The sequence below is a fragment of the Dama dama genome, chromosome 19, assembly GCF_033118175.1.
Source record: "Dama dama isolate Ldn47 chromosome 19, ASM3311817v1, whole genome shotgun sequence".
In the NCBI taxonomy this organism is placed as follows: Eukaryota; Metazoa; Chordata; class Mammalia; order Artiodactyla; family Cervidae; genus Dama; species Dama dama.
This window is the reverse complement of record NC_083699.1, coordinates 66,333,415-66,353,065: the sequence shown is the minus strand read 5'-3', so window position 1 is coordinate 66,353,065 and position 19,651 is coordinate 66,333,415. Positions and strand designations below refer to the sequence as shown.

General features: G+C 41.6%; 1 protein-coding gene and 1 pseudogene across 1 annotated transcript in view; both read right to left on the bottom strand.

Annotated features, from left to right (window-relative positions):
* Window positions 1-19,651, bottom strand: part of LOC133074095 (collagen alpha-4(VI) chain-like) — a 111,447-nt gene that overhangs the window by 71,252 nt on the left and 20,544 nt on the right. Inside the window, 4 exon segments of the mRNA XM_061168039.1 lie at window positions 1,670-1,723; window positions 7,347-7,391; window positions 9,136-9,162; window positions 11,703-11,774. Of these exon segments, the coding sequence (XP_061024022.1) occupies window positions 1,670-1,723; window positions 7,347-7,391; window positions 9,136-9,162; window positions 11,703-11,774 (198 nt within the window).
* Window positions 5,480-6,625, bottom strand: LOC133073982 (ubiquitin carboxyl-terminal hydrolase 46-like; annotated as a pseudogene).

The window sequence follows — 19,651 nt, the reverse complement described above, 5'->3', positions numbered from 1 at the left end:
CTGTGTGTTCCCATTCTTCTTCATCTGCACCTTTCTTACAGATTTTATTTTACCCTATCTTGTGTTAGAGCTCTTCCTACACAAATCCAATCTCCTGCACCAGTTAACCAGCTCTTTGTTGGTCATAGGCTTCCCTGGTGGCTTAGATGGTAAAGCGTCTGCCCACAATGCCGGAGACCTGGGTTCAATCCCAGGCTTGGAAAGATCCCCTGGAGAAGGAAATGGCAACACACCCCAGTGCTCTTGCCTGGAAAATCCCATGGACGGAGGAGCCTGGTAGGCTACAGTCCATGAAGTCGCAGATTCGGACACGACTGAGTGACTTCACTTCACTGACTTTGTTGGTCATAACCATGACTTGTTTACCTTTGAACCATCTCTGTATCTACCAAAATGCCCTGCAGATAGGAAGCACTTGAAGGGCATTTACTGAGTTGAACAAAATTTGGTGGAAACTGAAGGCTCTCCAGTCTTGAAGGAAGTGTGGTATGCCCCACCTTCTCCGTAATTTTGGTCTACAAACTACAGGTTGGAAGTTGAACCTCAATAAAAGGCCACACCTTATAACTCTCCATTTTACTTATCAGGAAATCAACGCATTATTCTAATTCCAAGAGGGGTACAAAGAAATAAATAAATTTCACCCCCTTTATCCAATCAACAGAAGCTGATTATGGTGCTGTGCCCTTCAGGCTGGATTCCATAATTGACTAGTGATGTCTACCAAAGGCACAGCAAGGGGGAGTGGCGATACTGACATCGGGTATCTGCCTTCCCTCACACAGAGAGATAACTTCAAGCTGACAGGGCGAACAGTACACACGGGAAGGACGGACAGAAGGGGGAGACCGCCAGACCGACAGGGCCAAGGAGGGCATCACAAGGGAGAAAGAAAGAAGATGGGAACTGAAGGAAAAGTGATATTCAAATAAGCATTGAAGATGGAGGCAGGGAGGAGATGGGGGAGCAGAGAGTGGGAGCTTGGGGTTAGCAGAAGGCAAACTAGTATCCACAGGATTAAACAACAAAGTCCTACAGGATCGTACAGGGAACAGTAAATGTGATAAACCAGAATGGAAAAAATATGAAAAAGAATAAATACATATAACTGAATCACTCTGCCATACAGCAGAAGTTATTACAACTTACAATATTACAATTATTGCAAGTCAACTACACTTCAATAAAGTTTTTAAAAATCTTGTAAAAAGATGGAGTCAGGGAAAGGGTATCCAAGGATGGGGAGCTTGGTGCAGGCTGAGACACAGTGGCAGGGATGCAGAAGGAACCCTCAGGAGATGGTAGGAAGCACAGTCTGGCTGGGAAAGACAGGTTCTTGGCCGAGAATAGAGAAGGGTGTGGTTGAAAGGCCTTGGATGTGAGATGAAATCCTTGGTGACAGGGAGCCACAGCCAGCTGGTGAGACAGGGAGTGACGCATGTAATAAACCACAAAAGGCAGGCAACTTGGTTTACATATTCCTCTATCAGCAGAGCCAGGCCTTCAGTAAAGATTCCAGATACTCACCTAATGTCTATTGCCCTTTAACTCCCAGTCTAGTATAAAGTCACTAGATGATTCTTTCCCAGAGCTTAAAAACAAGCTGTCAAGGTGAGTTTACACAGCAGGAATATGAAAAATAGGAGAGAAGGATATCCTCACACTTTACCCTATTTCCTCAATTTCCTTTTTCTCCTGATGACCCTGGGACTCCACGATCACCCTAGGAAAAGAAAAGGACACATACAAAGAATCCTTGTTACGTGAGTCACACCGGAAGCTTTCACACTCTTTCACATTCTAGCCAAGAGCAGGAAGATCTAACTCTGACTCTACAACAGACTAGATATCCTGAAAAATTATACCTTACCTACATCTATGAGCTGATAAATGAAAAGATAAATCCTTGGAGTTCCTAATAAAGAGAAAGCAGGCATCTAGGGGAGCAATAACCATTGGCTTCCCTAAGGACTTCTGATCATTCTGCAAGTATGTGGTGTGAAAACCACATTTATTTTAACATGCTTCCAGGAGGCAGAGCCACAGAGTACATGGCAGAAGCATTCTACTCACGCTTCAGTGACTTCTTGCAGATAAAGTTCCATCAAAAATGAGTTTCAATCAAAAGTCACAACACACATGAGAAGAAACCATGAGGGAGACACCAGCAGAACCAACAGACAACAAATCAGGCTTCAAATGACTATAGATACCAGAATTACTGTATCTTTAATACATTTAAATAACAAAAAGAAAGAGTAAAACAGCCACTATATTTTTTATTTTTAAAAAAGATCAAGCAGATTTGAGAGAAAAATCAAATAGAACTTCTTGAAGTGGAAATTAGAATAACCAAAATTAAAAATCCAATTGGCAGGTTAAACTGTATATTAAATACCAGTGACAAAAGAATTGGTGAGCTAGAAACTGTAGAAATTACTCAGAATCCAGCACAGAAAGATAAAGAAATAGAAAATATAAAAGAGAGACCAAGCTATTGAAGATAAAATGAGAAGGTCCACAAATTTTCAATTAGACTTCCAGAAGGAGATCATAGAGAAAATGGGAAAAATAAAAACTTTGAAATGATAATCTGCTAAGGCTTTTCCAAAACTTAAGAGAAGGTAAAAATGCTCAGATTCAGAAGCTTAATAAGTCCCAAACAGGATAAGTGAAAAGTAATCCACACCTGGACACATCACATGAAACGGCGGAAAACTGGAAACAAAGGGAACTTTGTGAAGCAGCCTGATATTTTTTAAAAGACTGCTGACAAAAGAACAATTATTTGATGAATAACTTTTTTCCCCCATAAGGACCCTTTTAATAAAAGGTGCCAATACTCAAATGATCTAATAAATACATATAAAACAAAAGTGAAAAAGTAAAATAACTATGGTGAGATGAGGTTCTTCCTAAAAAAAAAAAAAAAAACAAAACTCTGTCCTGTCAAGCACCTTGGGAATCTGAGCCAAGGAGACACTGCTATTTGGTTCATCTCTCTACCCGCCCACGGACACTCCCTTTGACCCACCTGTGTCCCCAGCTAACTCCAGTATCTCCTCTGGGGAAGGTTCCATGTTAGTCCTGGGCCTTGCAGGGGCCTCGCACGCCGACCGAAATGCCAACAGGTGAACAGTTGTGCAATGCGACTCCTGCGAGGAAAGGTACCGCCTGGCTAAGGAGAACTGGGCCGCAGGCAGTCTCCGTGGGGTCTCCGCCCTGGCACCACCGACTGTGAAACACCAGCAGGATTGGAAAGATCCCTTGGAGAGCCGAGCAGCATCAGATAAAGGCTAGATACAACTCACGGACAGAAGAAAAGCAGCACTGGAAATAAAGCGCAAGGAGCTGTTCTCCTGAAACTTGGCTTTGATAGATGAGAAAAGCAACTTTCCACTGTGCATAAAAGCTTCCCCCACTCAGCTTTGCCTGCCCTGAGTGCCACACTGCCTCAGTTCCTGGGATTCTAACAGCCGGTAGGCACAGCCCAGGGCAGACACTAGACACCCTCAACAGCTTCTCTTCACCAGGTTCTACCTGGAGGATGAATTCAATGTCGCGGTTCCTTTTAAACATTTTCACTCACACAAACTTAAAGCTATAGTTTCAGCTCTTAAAAGGTGGGCATCCACCCCATTCCTCTGTTCTTCCTTTGGAACAGATGCAGAGAAGCTAAAATTGGGGAGCAGTGTTTCCAAAGATGAGTTAAAGGAATGCATTGAAATGAGACCCTGGAAGTCATTTATGAAGATTAGTGAAGACATAAAATAGACTGCCCACATTGATAAGAAATGCCATTCTAATTCAGCCAGAGCCAGTGGCGTAGCATGTTGTTGTTGTTAGTGGCTCAGTCATGTCTGACTTTTTGCGACTTTGTGGGCTGCAGCACATCAGGCTTTCCTGTCCTTCACCATCTCCCAGAGCCTGCTCAAACTCGTGTCCGTTGAGTTGGTGATGCCATTCAACCATCTCATCCTGTCACCCCCTTCTCCTCCTGCCCTCAGTCTTGCCCAGCATCAGGGTCTTTTCCAGTGAGTCAGCTCTTCATAACAGGTGGCCAAAGAACAATTATTTGATGAATTTCAAAGTACGTGCTCCAGCGTAAGCATCAGTCCCTCCAATGAATATGTGCTCAGTCACTCAATCCTTTGTCTGAGTCTTTGCAACCCCATGAACCACAGCATGCCAGGTTCCTCTGTCCATTGGATTTTTCAGGCAAGAATATTCCAATGAATATTCAGGGTTGATTTCCTTTAGGATTGACTGGTTTAATCTCCTTGCAGTCCAAGGGACTCTCAAGAGTCTTCTCCAACATCACAGTTCAAAAGCATCAATTCTTCTGCACTCAGCTTTCTTTATAGTCCAACTCTCACATCCATACATGACTACTGGAAAAACCATAGCTTTGACAGACAGACCTCTGCCTTTTCATATGCTGTCTATGTTTATCATAGCTTTTCTTCCAAGGAGCAAGCATCTTTGAATTTTGTGGTTGCAGTCACCATCCACAGTGATATTGGAGTGCAAGAAAATAAAGTCTGCAAATTTTTCCCCATCTATTTGCCATGAAGAGATGGGACTGGATGCCATGATCTTAGTTTTTTGAATGCTGGGCTTTAAGCCAGCTTTTTCACTTTCATGAAGAGGCTCTTTAGTTTCTCTTCTCTTTCTGCCATTCAGTTTAGTTCAGTTCAGTCGCTCAGTCGTGTCCTGCTCTTTGTGACCCCATGAATCGCAGCACGCCAGGCTTCCCTGTCCATCACCAGCTCCCGGAGTTTACTCAAACTCATGTCCATCGAGTTGGTGATACCATCCAATTATCTCATCCTCTGTTGTCCCCTTCTCCCCCTACCTTCAATCTTTCCCAACATCAACTTTTTCCAAGAAGTCAGTTCTTTGTATCAAGTGGCCAAGATATTGGAACTTCAGCTTCAGCATCAGTCCTTCCAGTGAACACCCAGGGCTGATCTCCTTTAGGATGGACTGGTTGGATCTCCTTGCAGTTCAAGGGACTCTCAAGTGTCTTCTCCAACACCACAGTTCAAAAGCATCAATTCTTTGGTGGTCATCTTTCTTTATAGTTCAACTGTCCCATTCATACATGACCACTGGAAAAACCATAGCCTTGACGAGATTAGAGTAGTATCATCTGCATATCTGAGGTTGTTAATATTTCTCCCAGCAATCTTGATTTCAATCCTAAAATTAGCAAATGTCATTCATCTAAACCTTACTACAATCTGACTGCAGTTAACACGACCTCAGACTAACTTAAAGCCACAAGTAGTGCTGCATGTAGGAAAATGAAGGGGAGCCGGAGGGAAGGGGAAGGAGTCACACAGTCAGACCCCCAAGATGCAGAGTACACTGCTGGTGGGTCTCTGGGGAGGATGGGCGTCTAAAGAGAAATGTCTGCAGCTCAGAGTGCTTTGAACATTTCCCTCCACTCAAATGAGTCCCACAGTCCTTTAAGTTATTATCTTGATGGATAGAATAAAATATTTCAAGATTCTAATTTTTTTTTTTTAATATCTGAAGTCAGGCCATAGAGTTCTTCAATAGCTTGGGCATCCATTTTCTCTACCCCATCATCAGCAAACAAAATCCAGAAGCCATGACTTTTCACCACCGTAATATTGACATAACGCCATGATTAGGAGCACTGCCCCTGTGGACCGCCACCACAACCAGCTCGTACATGCAGTCCAGATGTACCACGTCACTGCAGGCATTGAAGAGCTGCAGTTCCAGCAGGAAGACCACCTGGTAAGATCGTTTGGTGTATGTGGAGCATGTACTTGAACCGCTCGAGGTTCAAGGCCAGAATCATGGGCAGCTTTCTGACTCTCAGCCTTTGCTGGGCCTCTGCTGCAACCTGTTTCATGCCAATATTCCTGTCCTCTATGCAGTGTTTCTGTGTTGCTGAAGTCTCTTAGACAGGGAGCAATAGATATACCTGCTCCATGTCAACACAAAGGTCAAGAAAATCTTCATCTCTTGCTACAAACAGTTTCATAGCTCAAGCATCAAGTTTCATGGGTGAGTGCTCCCTGAGAAATCTCATGGACACAAGTGAGTACTGGTTAATCATTCTCTGCTGTTGCTTCATACTGCCATTTTTTTAATCTCCCATTTTGTTTCTTCTCTTCCTGCAGGATGTCCATGTTTAGCAAATAATTTAAACATTCATAAGTATCCTGCTGCAGGTAGTCATCTAAGAGATCGCTTTCATGTCTTAAGCTTGAAATGCACTTCTTTGGTGGGGTCACACTAACCTTCTTCAGAGTGGCAATGCTGTAGAAACGCTCTCCCAGACAGGTCAACAAGTTTTCCTTCCTACTGGGTTGGGCCTTGTGTGCCAGAACATTCTCCCAGAACCTCTGGCAGGAGTTCAAGGCCACAGCATGGAACCACAGCAGCATGTGTTTCCAAAGTTGACCAGTTCGAAGCAGTGTTCATTGATTGGAAACTGCACTGAATCAATGTCTTTTACCAGAGCAGAGGCATTGGTGCCCTTTGAGGCACCACTCAGAATATTTGAGAATGAGGTGTCCTTCTCTGTCAAATCATCACAGAATACTGCAACCATATTACAGATGGAGGCAATGTTTCAGACAGTCATTAGCCTAAAGGTTACAGCGATCCCACACCACCGTCTTTATAAGGTGAAAACAGGACTGGCTATGGTGGAGTGTTCAAGGGGAGGGCAGGCATGGTGGCCCTGGCCATCGGGAGGTGAGCTGGGGTTAAGTTTTCAGCTTAGTGGATACCTTCTTAACAGTAAAAGCTAACAAGAGAAGACAATAGAAACCCAGGAGAATATGAAATCACATTTCCAAAGTCTGAGAGAAAATAGTTTACCAAAGAACAATCTTTCAAGTAAAAGTGTGAAATCATGAGATTTTTCTTTTCCAGATAAAAAACAACCAAGGGAGTTTACAACCTTTATTAAAGAAAAACTCTAAAAGTTGTACTTTAGGCAAAAGAAACACCATCTTTACATGTTCCTTTGAAGGTATCAGTGATAGCAACAGAAATGAGGGTAAAGCCAGATAAGGATCAACTAAATTAAACAATAATTATAACAATGTCTCATTAGTAGAAGTTAACAAAATAAAAAGACAGAAATAAAATACTGGACAATAACATGTGAAATGGGAGTTAAGTTTCTAAGGCCCTTGTATTTTTAAGATAATAGCAAATATATAAGCTAACTTTTGACATTGTTAAGCATGCATATTTACTTACATTTCCAGACCAATCGTGACAACCATAGAGACTATTAATGCCAAACTAGTGGGGGCAGAGAGGGCTGAGGCCACAGAATGAGAGGCTTTCTGTACCTGGTCTCCATGCAAGCCATCAACACCCTCCTCACCAGAGTTGCCCTGCGGTACAAAGGAAGATGAGAACATTAGGCAAAGAGGGCCAGGGTACATGTTCTTGTTCTGATGCTAATTTCTTTGCTAATATTGTTCTCAGTTGGTACAAGAATCTAGACCTCCTGAAACAACATTTATATACTGCATTCAAGCATTAAAAAGCAGTAATTATTTTCTTCCTGAGGTGGATAGTAACTCTATATACTGTTTTTCCAGACACCTCAGCTGCTAAAGAAAAGGAACTCAGATTTTGAATGGACAGAAAGACTTCCTTTTAAATTTTTACACTGGAACAAGTACTGTAACACCCTCACAAGACTGAATGAGACATTCCTCAAAGGATGTCTACATGCTAATGTTGGTCCTTTTGCCGTTGGGTTTCTTTTTTTTTCCCATAGTTTTACATTCTTTTATTCTGATGCTAAGGCACACAAAAGCAGCCTGAGAATATGCTACTATTTTTTTAGTTTAAAAAGACTGGCAAATATCCCTGAATGAATCTGCATAATGGAAACTTGGATCATTGTAGAATAAGTAGGAATTAAATGAGTGTGTACGCAAGTGCATGCATTTTGAAAGACTCACAATTAAAAAAAAAAAAAAATCTTCTTTAGAAAAGAACTGAGAAACTGGGGTTAACTAGTGATGAAAGTAAAAACTGGCCACTGTATTGTGATCGCTCACCAAGCATTCCATCATTTTCAAATTACGGATCCTTCATTTTGCCAACTATCTCAGTGAGTGAAGTCACTCAGTCGTGTCGGACTCTTTGCGACCCCATGGACTGTAGCCTACCAGGCTCTTCCATCCTTGGGGTTTTCCATACAAGAATACTGGAGTGGGTTGCCATTTCCTTCTCCAGGGGATCTTCACAACCCAGGGATTGAACCCGGGTCTCCTGCATTGTAGGCAGATGCTTTCCCGTCTGAGCCACCAGGGAAATGCTTTTGAAGAAAAGAGTTTATAAAGCATCTTTTGAAGAAAAATATTTGCAGTTCTGCAAGCAGAATAAGATGTGTGTCGCATATGTGGGATGGTTGGTTGATTTACTCCTATTGGCCACCCAAGGAAATCAAGTTTCAGGCATTTTTTTTAGCAAACACATGACTGAGTTAGTGAATGAATAGGCACATATGAGCACATGAAACTGCTGGGCTAAAATTACATGCTGTGTTGGGCACAGGCCACAGGGGTGAATCAGTGGTATCAGGAGACCTGAGTAAAGGAGTTCTCTCAGCCACTGTTTGACTTTTCACCACTTTGGAAGCATTCCCAAGGGTAATGTGGGGAACAGAGAAGATACCTAATAAACTTTTCTGAATGAATGAGTGAGCAAATGGATACTTTGCTTCTGAATACAAAGTCATTCCCTAATAGGGCAGCTCCTTTGCAGCCGTGTGCTAGCATCTCTCTCCTACTTGACACCGAGCTTGACCAGACCCTCCTGACCACGCCTTGAATTCAGGACAAACTCTTCCAAATAAACATGATAAACAGATGGCTCAATTATTACAGAACTAGCAAGGCTTAAAAGTTATCACATAGATCCACGCTGTGAGCCTGAAATACATGCCCTACAACTAGCCATGCATTAGCATGGCAGTTTGGCCATTCATAGCATCTGACATATTCCCTTTTCTGAAACCTTTAAGTCCCCCCTCACGCAAGGAAGGAAAAACAAGTGAATTCATTATCATGTTTCCCAAAGCGTCAGTTCTCCAGTTTGAAAAGAGTAAGAAAGGTCACTCACTTTTTCTCCTGAAAATCCTCTTGCTCCCTACAGTTAAGAAGAAATAAAAGTGACTGAGATTGAATGAGGCTTTAAAACTATTGTTTCACTTAGAGAACCATATGTCCCTAATTTCAAGAAAATGTCATTTTTTAGATCAAAATGAAGACATCTCCTCCAGTAACCATGACAGACATTGCAGCCTTCTGATCACTACCACTTCCCTGCACCTGTGCTGTGAAGAAAATTGCACCTTGCCACTCCTCACACCGTAAGGGCTGAGCTGGAAACAGCAGTGACCTTCCACTTATAACAATCATATTTTGTCGCACAAAAATGAGAATACACTGGATAACAAGCATGAGAAGGCTTCCAGGAACAACAGGATAAATTGATTGAAAGAGAAACTTATTAGGCTATGCAGAATACGGTCATTGTGGTCAGAAAAACTATATAGGTCTCTGAAGTCGCAGACAAGGCTTTCCAGCCTGAAGGAGACTGTCTAATCCTGGAAGGTTAAGAAACATTTAAGGCAACGATGCCCCACCCATCAGCTTTTAAGGATCTAAAGCCTCGCCTCCAGCTGGCAGTTCTATGACTCTTCTCCTGAGGGTTCTTTCCTGGAACCAGAGCCTGTCCACACACAAGGCGGTCCAAAAGTACTGGGAAATTAATGCCCCTTGACAGCAGGCCTCAGCTAATGCCTGACAGCATTTGGGTGCGTGAATACCCCCACCTCCCCCCCACCCTCAAGTGGGATAACACTGAAGTGCACGTTTGTTCCACGCCGGCTCCCACCGTTTCCAAGCAGAATTAAGCTCCGTCCACCCACAGTGGTTACTGAACAATAAGGCAGCCTTTTGAAGCCACCTTCCCTTCCAGCTCACTTCTCCACATCTCACACTCCACTACTTTGGTCCCCTCCCAACAAACTATTTACATTGGATTCCTTTTCTCAGGCTCTACTTCTACTTCTAGGAAACCATCCCTGTGAGAAAGAGAGAAAACATCACGGCTATGTTGAAAAATTAAGATTTTCCTTAAACTCAAGGGATAGACAGAGATAAATCCACGAACCTATGGACACCTTATCTTGGACAAGGAGGCAAGGATATACAATGGAAAAAAGACAACCTCTTTAACAAGTGGTGCTGGGAAAACTGGTCAACCACTTGTAAAAGAATGAAACTAGAACACTTTCTAACACCATACACAAAAATAAACTCAAAATGGATTAAAGATCTTAATGTAAGACCAGAAACTATAAAACTCCTAGAGGAGAACATAGGCAAAACACTCTCCGACATAAATCACAGCAGGATCCTCTATGACCCACCTCCCAGAATATTGGAAATAAAAGCAAAAATAAACAAATGGGACCTAATGAAACTTAAAAGCTTTTGCACAACAAAGGAAACTATAAGCAAGGTGAAAAGACAGCCTTCAGATTGGGAGAGAATAATAGCAAATGAAGCAACAGACAAAGGATTAATCTCAAAAATATACAAGCAACTCCTGCAGCTCAATTCCAGAAAAATAAATGACCCAATCAAAAAATGGGGCAAAGAACTAAACAGACATTTCTCCAAAGAAGACATACAGATGGCTAACAAACACATGAAAAGATGCTCAACATCACTCATTATCAGAGAAATGCAAATCAAAACCATAATGAGGTACCATTACATGCCAGTCAGGATGGCTGCTATCCAAAAGTCTACAAGCAATAAATGCTGGAGAGGGTGTGGAGAAAAGGGAACCCTCTTACACTGTTGGTGGGAATGCAAACTAGTACAGCCGCTATGGAAAACAGTGTGGAGATTTCTTAAAAAACTGGAAATAGAACTGCCATATGACCCAGCAGTCCCACTGCTGGGCATACACACTGAGGAAACCAGATCTGAAAGAGACACGTGCACCCCAATGTTCATCGCAGCACTGTTTATATTAGCCAGGACATGGAAGCAACCTAGATGCCCATCAGCAAACAAATGGATAAGGAAGCTGTGGTACATATACACCATGGAATATTACTCAACTGTTAAAATGAATTCATTTGAATCAGTTCTAATGAGATGAATGAAGCTGGAGCCCATTATACAGAGTGAAGTAAGCCAGAAAGATAAAGAACATTACAGCATACTAACACATATATATGGGATTTAGAAAGATGGTAATGATAACCCTATATGCAAAACAGAAAAAGAGACACAGATGTACAGAACAGACTTTTGGACTCTGTGGGAGAAGGCAAGGGTGGGATGTTTTGAGAGAACAGCATCGAAACATGTATATTATCTAGGGTGAAACAGATCACCAGCCCAGGTTGGATGCATGAGACAAGTGCTCGGGCCTGGTGCACTGGGAAGACCCAGAGGGAGCGGGTAGAGAGGGAGGTGGGAGGGGGGATCGGGATGGGGAATACATGTAAAACCATGGCTGATTCATGTCAATGTATGACAAAACCCACTACAATATTGTAAAGTAATTAGCCTCCAACTAATAAAAATAAATGAAAAAAAAAAAAAAAAACTCAAGGGATAGAACAGAGACAAGGAAAGAATGCCACAGGTCAAGGTCACACTCACCTTGTGACCTCGTGCACCCCAGCAACCTTCCTCACCTCGGGGTCCAGAAAGGCCTCGGGGGCCTCTTTCTCCCTGTGGAATAAAGGCACACATAGAGACAATCCAGCAACTATCTCAGCCACCACACAATCGATTCCAACTAGCGATAACAGCCATCACAATGACTAAAATATGGCACGATCCTTATAATTCCTTTCACATCCTCAAAGACCCAATTGGATCACCTGCAAGGCAATCAGAATGTTCATCTAGCAACTGCCCACACTGATGACTCCAAATCATGCAAATCCAAATTATCTAGATTTTTAATCCATGCAGTCAAGCCACACTGGGAAAACTTAAGCATTCAAACAAAACAGAAGGTGCATTTGCACATTCCTCCAGGCAGCTAAAACTAGATGAAAGTTTCCTTGTGTTCCACAGAGAATAAACCACACTGTTTAACTCTCTCTTCTTGGTGAAATCCTGCTCACCCCTAAGGTGTAGACCATATATCACCTCTTCTCCTGAGAAGCTTTTTCTGCTATACTGTGTCACGGTCTGTTTTCTGTGTTACATTCCTGCTATAGTATAAGTTCTTAGAGACAAGGACAATGTCTCATTTCTCTGTCTCTGGGTTTCCAGTGATAGGCATAGTGCCTAGCACACAGTATCATCCAATCAAGATCTGAAGAATGACTTTCTGAATCCTACTAAGTAATAGGACCTCTTGATCTAATACTGGATGTGAAAGGGGATGGTAAATATCATGCCTTTTGCTGAACTGATTCAAGATAAAGTAGAAAGTAGTGAAACCGTGATGAAACCATGAGGTTTTCATCAAAAGAGGGTCTGCAAATATGAACAGTTAACTTTGACTTAATGAGGCCAGATAACTTCCCTACATACACTGCCCAGTAGAGTAAAAGGGAACATGGGAAAGGGAGAGGTACTTTGGGTCTAGAATGAAAGGAGCTGGGTTTGAGTCCTAATGTAATAAAGAAGAAACTTTGTATTCTGTTACAAGTATAGGGCTTTCCAGGTGGCGCTAGTGGTAAAGAACCTGCCTACCAATGCAGGAGACATAAGAGATGCAGGTTCGATGCCTGGGTCGGGAAGATCTCCTGGAGAATGGCATGGCAACCCACTCTAGTATTCTTGCCTGGAGAATCCCGTGGACCAGAGGAACCCAGCAGGTGAGCTACAGTCCATAAGGTCACAAAGAGTCAGACCGACTGAAGCGACTTAACACACACACACAAGTAAATCACTAAAGGATGTTGCCTATAAATTAGACATGCCAGCCTCTCTCAGGGAATCCTACCTCCCATGCCTGTACGTGTACATGCTCAGTGGTGTCTGACTCTTTGTAATCCCATGGACTGTAGCCCACCAGGCTCCTCTGTCCATGGGATTTCCCAGGCAAGAATACTGGAGTGGGTTGCCCTTTCCTCCTCCAGGGCATCCTCCTGACCCAGGGATCAAACCCAGATCTCCTGTGTCTCCTGCATTGCAGGCAAATACTTTACCGCAGAGCCACTGGGGAAGCCCTGAGTGTTAAACTAAAATATACTTGTTTAGCTCACAATGAGAAGGTAACAGGTAGGAAGGCTAGGGGTCCCCAAGCTGAGGAAATAGACGGCAAGTGGCAGATGATTTTTTTCTCTCTTAAGCAGGAGGAGGAAACAAACTGCAAGTGGCAAATTTTCTTTTTTCCTTCTCTATACAAAAATAAAAGAGGTTTCTTTTAAATTCTGTGTTGTCATGATGACACCTGGTTCCACCTGAACTTAACTTTCCTCAAACCTTGCGCTAACCAATGCATTTTTTCTTCTGGAAATGTTCTTCTTAAGCTATGTTAACAAACTATGTATTTGCCTAGGAATCTGCCTTTCTTCAAGTAGGTTCTCAGTAGACTCAAACCTTGAACCGATAATGGCTCAACAAACCACTATGTCTTACTCATGGAAATATTCTCTTAAGCTATATTAATGAAACTATGCATTTGCTTGGAAATCTGCCTTTCTTTAAGATTCATGTCAATTGTTCTATGCCAAGGGATGACTCACCTTCTGCCAAAGCTGTCTCAAAATGCATGTTTCGGGAGAGGCACATGATGCAACTCTCTCAGTTTTGAGGTGATTCTTTAACAGATATATAACTCCTTGCTTAAAATTAGCAAGGGGGGCACTCATTCTGCCCCCTTCTGAAGTCTGTGTCAGAAGCTTCCTCTATCCTTTATACTTTATTTTTTTCCCATTTATTTTTATTAGTTGGAGGCTAATTACTTTACAATATTGTAGTGGTTTTTGCCATACATTGACATGAATCAGCCACGGATTTACATGTGTTCCCCATCCCGATCCCCTCTCCTGCCTCCCTCTCCATCCCATCCCTCTGGGTCTTCCCAGTGCACCAGCCCTGAGCACTTGTCTCATGCATCCAACCTGGGCTGGTGATTTGTTTCACCCTTGATAGTATACTTGTTTCAATGCTATTCTCTCAGAACATCCCACCCTCACCTTCTCCCACAGAGTCTAAAATTCTGTTCTGTACATATGTGTCTCTTTTTCTGTTTTGCATATAGGGTTGTCATTGCCATCTTTTAAAATTCCATATATATGTGTTAGTATACTGTATTGGTCTTTATCTTTCTGGCTTACTTCACTCTGTATAATGGGCTCCAGTTACATCCATCTCTTTCTAACACCATACACAAAAATAAACTCAAAATGGATTAAAGATCTAAATGTAAGACCAGAAACTATAAAACTCCTAGAGAAGAACATAGGCAAAACACTCTCCGACATAAATCACAGCAGGATCCTCTATGACCCGCCTCCTAGAGTAATGGAAACAAAAGCAAAAATAAACAAATGGGACCTAATTAAACTTAAAAGCTTTTGCACAAGAAAGGAAACTATAAGCAAGGTGAAAAGACAGCCTTCAGAATGGGAGAAAATAATAGCAAATGAAGAAACAAAGGATTAATATCCTTTATACTTTAATAAAACTTGATTACACAAAAGTTTCAAGTGGTCAAGCCTCGTCTCTGACCCCAGATTGAAATCCTCTCCTCTGGAGGTCATGAATCCCGGCATAGCTCACAGCTCACAGTTGCAACCTTTCAGCAGGAAACCTCCTGACCAGGCTCACTTGTGGGTAACTGCAGGGGGATGACTGCAGGGGGATGACTGCAGGGGGAATAAGTTAACATATGCCCTCTGGAAGCTGACAGGAACCTGGAGGCATTTGACTTTGCTCCCTCCCCTTTCAGTATAAAAGAAGCCAGAATTCTAACTCAGGCAAGACAGTTCGTTGGGACATAAGTCCACCATCTTCTCCGTCCACCAGCTACCCAAATAAAGTTGCTGTTCCTCACCCTGACAACTCATCTCTCAATTTATGGGCCTGTCAAGAGGCAAGCAGCTCAAGCTTGGACTCAGTAACACTAGCTCTGCTTGTTTTGTGAGCACATGACTCAATAAATTAGTTTCCTCCACTGATAAAATATGAATCTGGATGGTACTGATTCTAACCATTTATAGGATTGCTGCAATGCATACATGAAATACTACATTGGAAGTACTCCTCAAATTGCATGGAGAAGACAAATGAGGTGTTTTACACCTAACAGACAGCAAGAGATAATGAGACAAACACAGGTTCTGGCTTCAGACAGATGTGGGTTCAGGTACATCTCCAGATCTTTGAGGAGTTCAGGATTTTGGGGTCCTGAGCCACTTGTCTTCTTGGAGGGCCTTGAAATAAACCTTTCTCTGCTCCAAGCTTGGTTTTGGTTTGTTTGGCCTCACTGTACATTGGGCACGCAGACTTGCACTCAGTAACAATTATGCTGAGTGAAATAAGGCAAACATTTTTATGATTCTATTTAATGAGGCACTTAGGGTCAAAGGCATAGAGACAGTAAGTAGAATAGTGGTTGCCAGGGGTTGAGGAGAGAGGACATGGGGAGTTAGCATTTAATAGGTACGGAGTTCCAGCTTGCAAAATGGAAAGATGTCTGGAGATGGATGGTGGGGAATGACTGCACAACATGAATGCACTTAACACCGTTGAATTGAATGTTTTAAAATGGTGATGATATAAAGTTGATTTTATATTTTACCACAATTAAAAATTAGAAAGAAAATGGTGAAGGAAAAGACCCCCTAGTCCTATTTTTAGTTTCTAAAAATAGAAACACTTGCTGTACATACATGATTGTGTGTGTGCTTTTTTTTTCCAAAATCAGTCCTCAGAAAAGAGTATTCCTAATTTTGAATCTTCCAAAGTTTTTACAAAGTTTCTCATATTTGGAAGACTCCATTACTTAACTTTGAACAGCATTGTATTGACACGCAGTCAGAGATAATTTGAGATATTTATGGGATGTTTATGGAGGTCACCCATCAGATTAGTTTAAAAAGGAGAAAAAAGGGTGTGGTAAGGAAATCTAACAGAGATTATTATGATTTAAAATGTTAGCTACCATGAAACAGTGACAGTAAGTGGTAAAGAACCTGCCTGCAAATGCAGGAGACATAAGAGACAAGACTTTAACCCCTGGGTTGGAAAGCTCCCCTGGAGGAGGGCATGGCAACTCACTCTAGTATTCTTGCCTGGAGAATCCCCATGGACAGAGGAGCCTGGCAGGCTACAGTCCACAGAGTCACAAGTAGTTAAACATGACTGAAGCACCTTAGCACACACCTTGAAATAAGACTTCTAACAGTCACTTTTACAAACAATAAATTTGTTTTATAGTGGAAACCATAAAAATATTCTTGGAAGGAAAGTGAGGCAAAGGGTTTTTGAAGCTGAATGCAAAATTTGCAAGGACAGTCTTCAAAAACAGACTTAAAAGTGAACACAATATACTCTAGAAAGCCAGGTGAGATGCTTCCATGAAGTGGCTTCAATAACACTAAAGTAACTGACATAGAAACTATGTGGGAAGAATTTTTAATAAAATGGTTTGATAAAACATGAGAAAGAGAAAAAAGAATAATTTCTAATTTAGTATACTTCTTATATAATGAAAGACTTTAAAATGTTTATGTGTAACTAAGTTAAATATTATAAGTAGACATTGGTCTCATTCACCTACATCTCTATAAATTCATATTTTCTAACTGTGCAAAACAATTTTAGAATGTTCTCATGAGAAAATAATGACTTCCCTGATGGCTCAGATGGAAAAGTGTCTGCGTACAATGGGGGAGAAAATAGGAATTGTCTTAAAATGGGCATATATGTTAAATTGTTTTGAGAAGAAAATTCGGGCTTACTGAGTTTCTCATTCAGAATTTAGTTCTATCCTGTTTAAAAATTGGTGTTCAATTGCTCAACAGCAGTTGCTTTATTAAAGCTAAAAATTATAGTCATGACTTAATGGAAGGAATTACATCACTAAGAGCTTTTCAAATGTTGGACTGGTGCAAGTTATTACAGGAGAAATGGAATTAGAAGAAGAAAAGTATCTTTATGTTGCACATGAAAAGAAGAAATGTGTATACAATGTATAGTGTGGTACCTATGGCAGGTAGGAAGCTCTCAACGAATGTTACCTGTTTTTGTTACTATGGAAGTAATGTAACTATTTTTTGTGACTTTAGAGAATCTGACTAATTTGACATAAACAAAGACTTAATCTGTGCCTAATAAACCACCATCTCATTATAGGTTGTTCAGTCACTCAGTCGTGTCCAACTCTTTGCTACCACGAGGACTGCAGCATGCCAGGCTTCCCTGTCTTTCACTGTCTCCTGGAATTGCTCAAACTCATGTCCACTGAGTAGGTGATGCCATCCAACCATCTCATCCTCTGTCGCCCCCTCTCCTCCTACCCTCCATCTTTCCCAGCATCAGGGTGTTTTCCAGTGAGTCAGTTCTTTAGATCAGGTGGCCAAAGTATTGGAACTTCAGCATCAGTTCTTCCAATGAATATTCAGGACCGATTTCCTTTAGGACTGGTTTGATTTCCATGCTATCCAAGGAATTCTCAAGAGTCTTCTCCAACACCACAGTTTGAAAGCATCAGTTCTTCAATGCTCAGCCTTCCTTATGGCCCAACTCAGACCCATAGTAAGTACTGGAAAAATCATAGCTTTGACGTTTGTCATATGGACAGCAAAGGGATGTCTCTGCTTTTTAATACACTGTCTAGGTTTTTCAAAGCTTTTCTTCCAAGAAGCAAGCATCTTTTAATTTCATGGCTACAGTCACTAGTCCCAGTGATTTTGGAGCCCAAGAAAATAAAGTCAGTCACTCTTTCCATTTTTTTCCCCATCTATTTGCTATAAAGTGATGGGACTGGACGACACGATTTTTACTTTTTGAATGTTGAGTTTTAAGCCAGCTTATTCACTCTCCTCTTCAATCTTCATCAAGTGGCTCTTTAGTTCCTCTTTGATTTCTGCCATTATGGTGGTGTCACCTGCACATATGAGGTTATTGATATTTCTCCCAGCAATCTTGATTCCAGCTTGAACTTCATCCAGCTCAGCATTTTGCATGATGTACTCTGCACAGAAGTAAGAGAAGCAGAGTGCCAAAATACAGCCTTGATTACTCCTTTCCCTATTTGGAACCAGTCCGTTGTTCCAGACTGACTGTTGCTTCTTGGCCTGCATACAGGTTTCTCAGCAGGCAGGTCAGGTGGTCTCCTCTCTTAAAGAATTTCCACAGTTTGTTTTGATCCATACAGTCAAAAGCTTTAGCATAGTAAATGAAGCAGAAATAGATGTTTTTCTGGAATTCCCTTCTTTTTCTATGATCCAACGCATGTTGGCAATTTGATCTCTGGTTCCTCTGCCTTTTCTAAATCCAGCTTGTACATCTGGAATTTCTTGGTTCACATACTGCTGAAGCCTAGTTTGAAGGTTTTTTGAGCATTACCTTGCTAGCATGTGATATGAGTGCAACTATGTGATAGTTTGAACATTCTTTGGCATTGCCCTTCTTTGGGACTGGAAAGAAAACTGACCTTTTCTGGTCCTGTGGTCACTGCTAGGTTTTCCAAATTTGCTGGCTTTTTTTTTTTTTTTTTTTTTTTTGCTTGTTTAATTTATGTTTAATTGAAGGATGATTGTTTTACGGTATTGGTTGGTTTCTGTCAAACATTGACAGGAATCAGCCATATGTTCCCCTCCCTCTTGAACCTCCCCCCACCGCCCTCCCCATCTCATCCCTCTAGGTTGTTACAGAGCCCCAGTTTCAGTTCCCTGAGTCATACACCAAATTCCCATGGACTATCTATTTTACACATGGTGATGTGTGTTTCCCTGTTACTCTCTCCCCACCTCCCCTTCTCTCCTTCCCCCCTCCCACTGTTTCCTTACGTCTATTCTCTATGTCTGTGTCTCCATTGCTGCCCTGCAAATAATTTCACCAGTACCAACTTTCTAGAATCTCTTTCTGACTTACTTCACTCTGTATAATAGGCTCTAGGTTCATCCACCTCATTAGAACTGATTCAAATGCATTCCTTTTTATGGCTGAGTAATATTTCATTGTATGTATATACCACATTTTCTTTATCTTTTCATCTATTGATGGACATCTAGGTTTCTTCCAGGTTCTAGCTATTGTAAACAGTGCTGCAGTGAACAGTAGGGTACATGGATCTTTTTCAACTATGGTTTCCTCAGTGTATATGCCCAGTAGTGGGATTCTTGGGTTATATGGTGGCTTTATTCCTAGTGTTTTAAGGAATCTCCATACTGTTTTCCATAGTGGTTGTAGCAGTTTTCATTCCCACCAACAATGCAAGAGGGTTCCCTTTTCTCCACACCCTCTTCATCATTTATTGTTTGTAGACTTTTAGATGATGGCCATTCTGACTGGTATGAGGTGATATCTCAATGCAGTTTTGATTTGCATTTCTCTAATAATGAGTAATGTTGAGCATCTTTTCATGCATTTATTAGCCATCTGTAGGCCTCCTTCAGAGAAATGTCTGTTTCGAT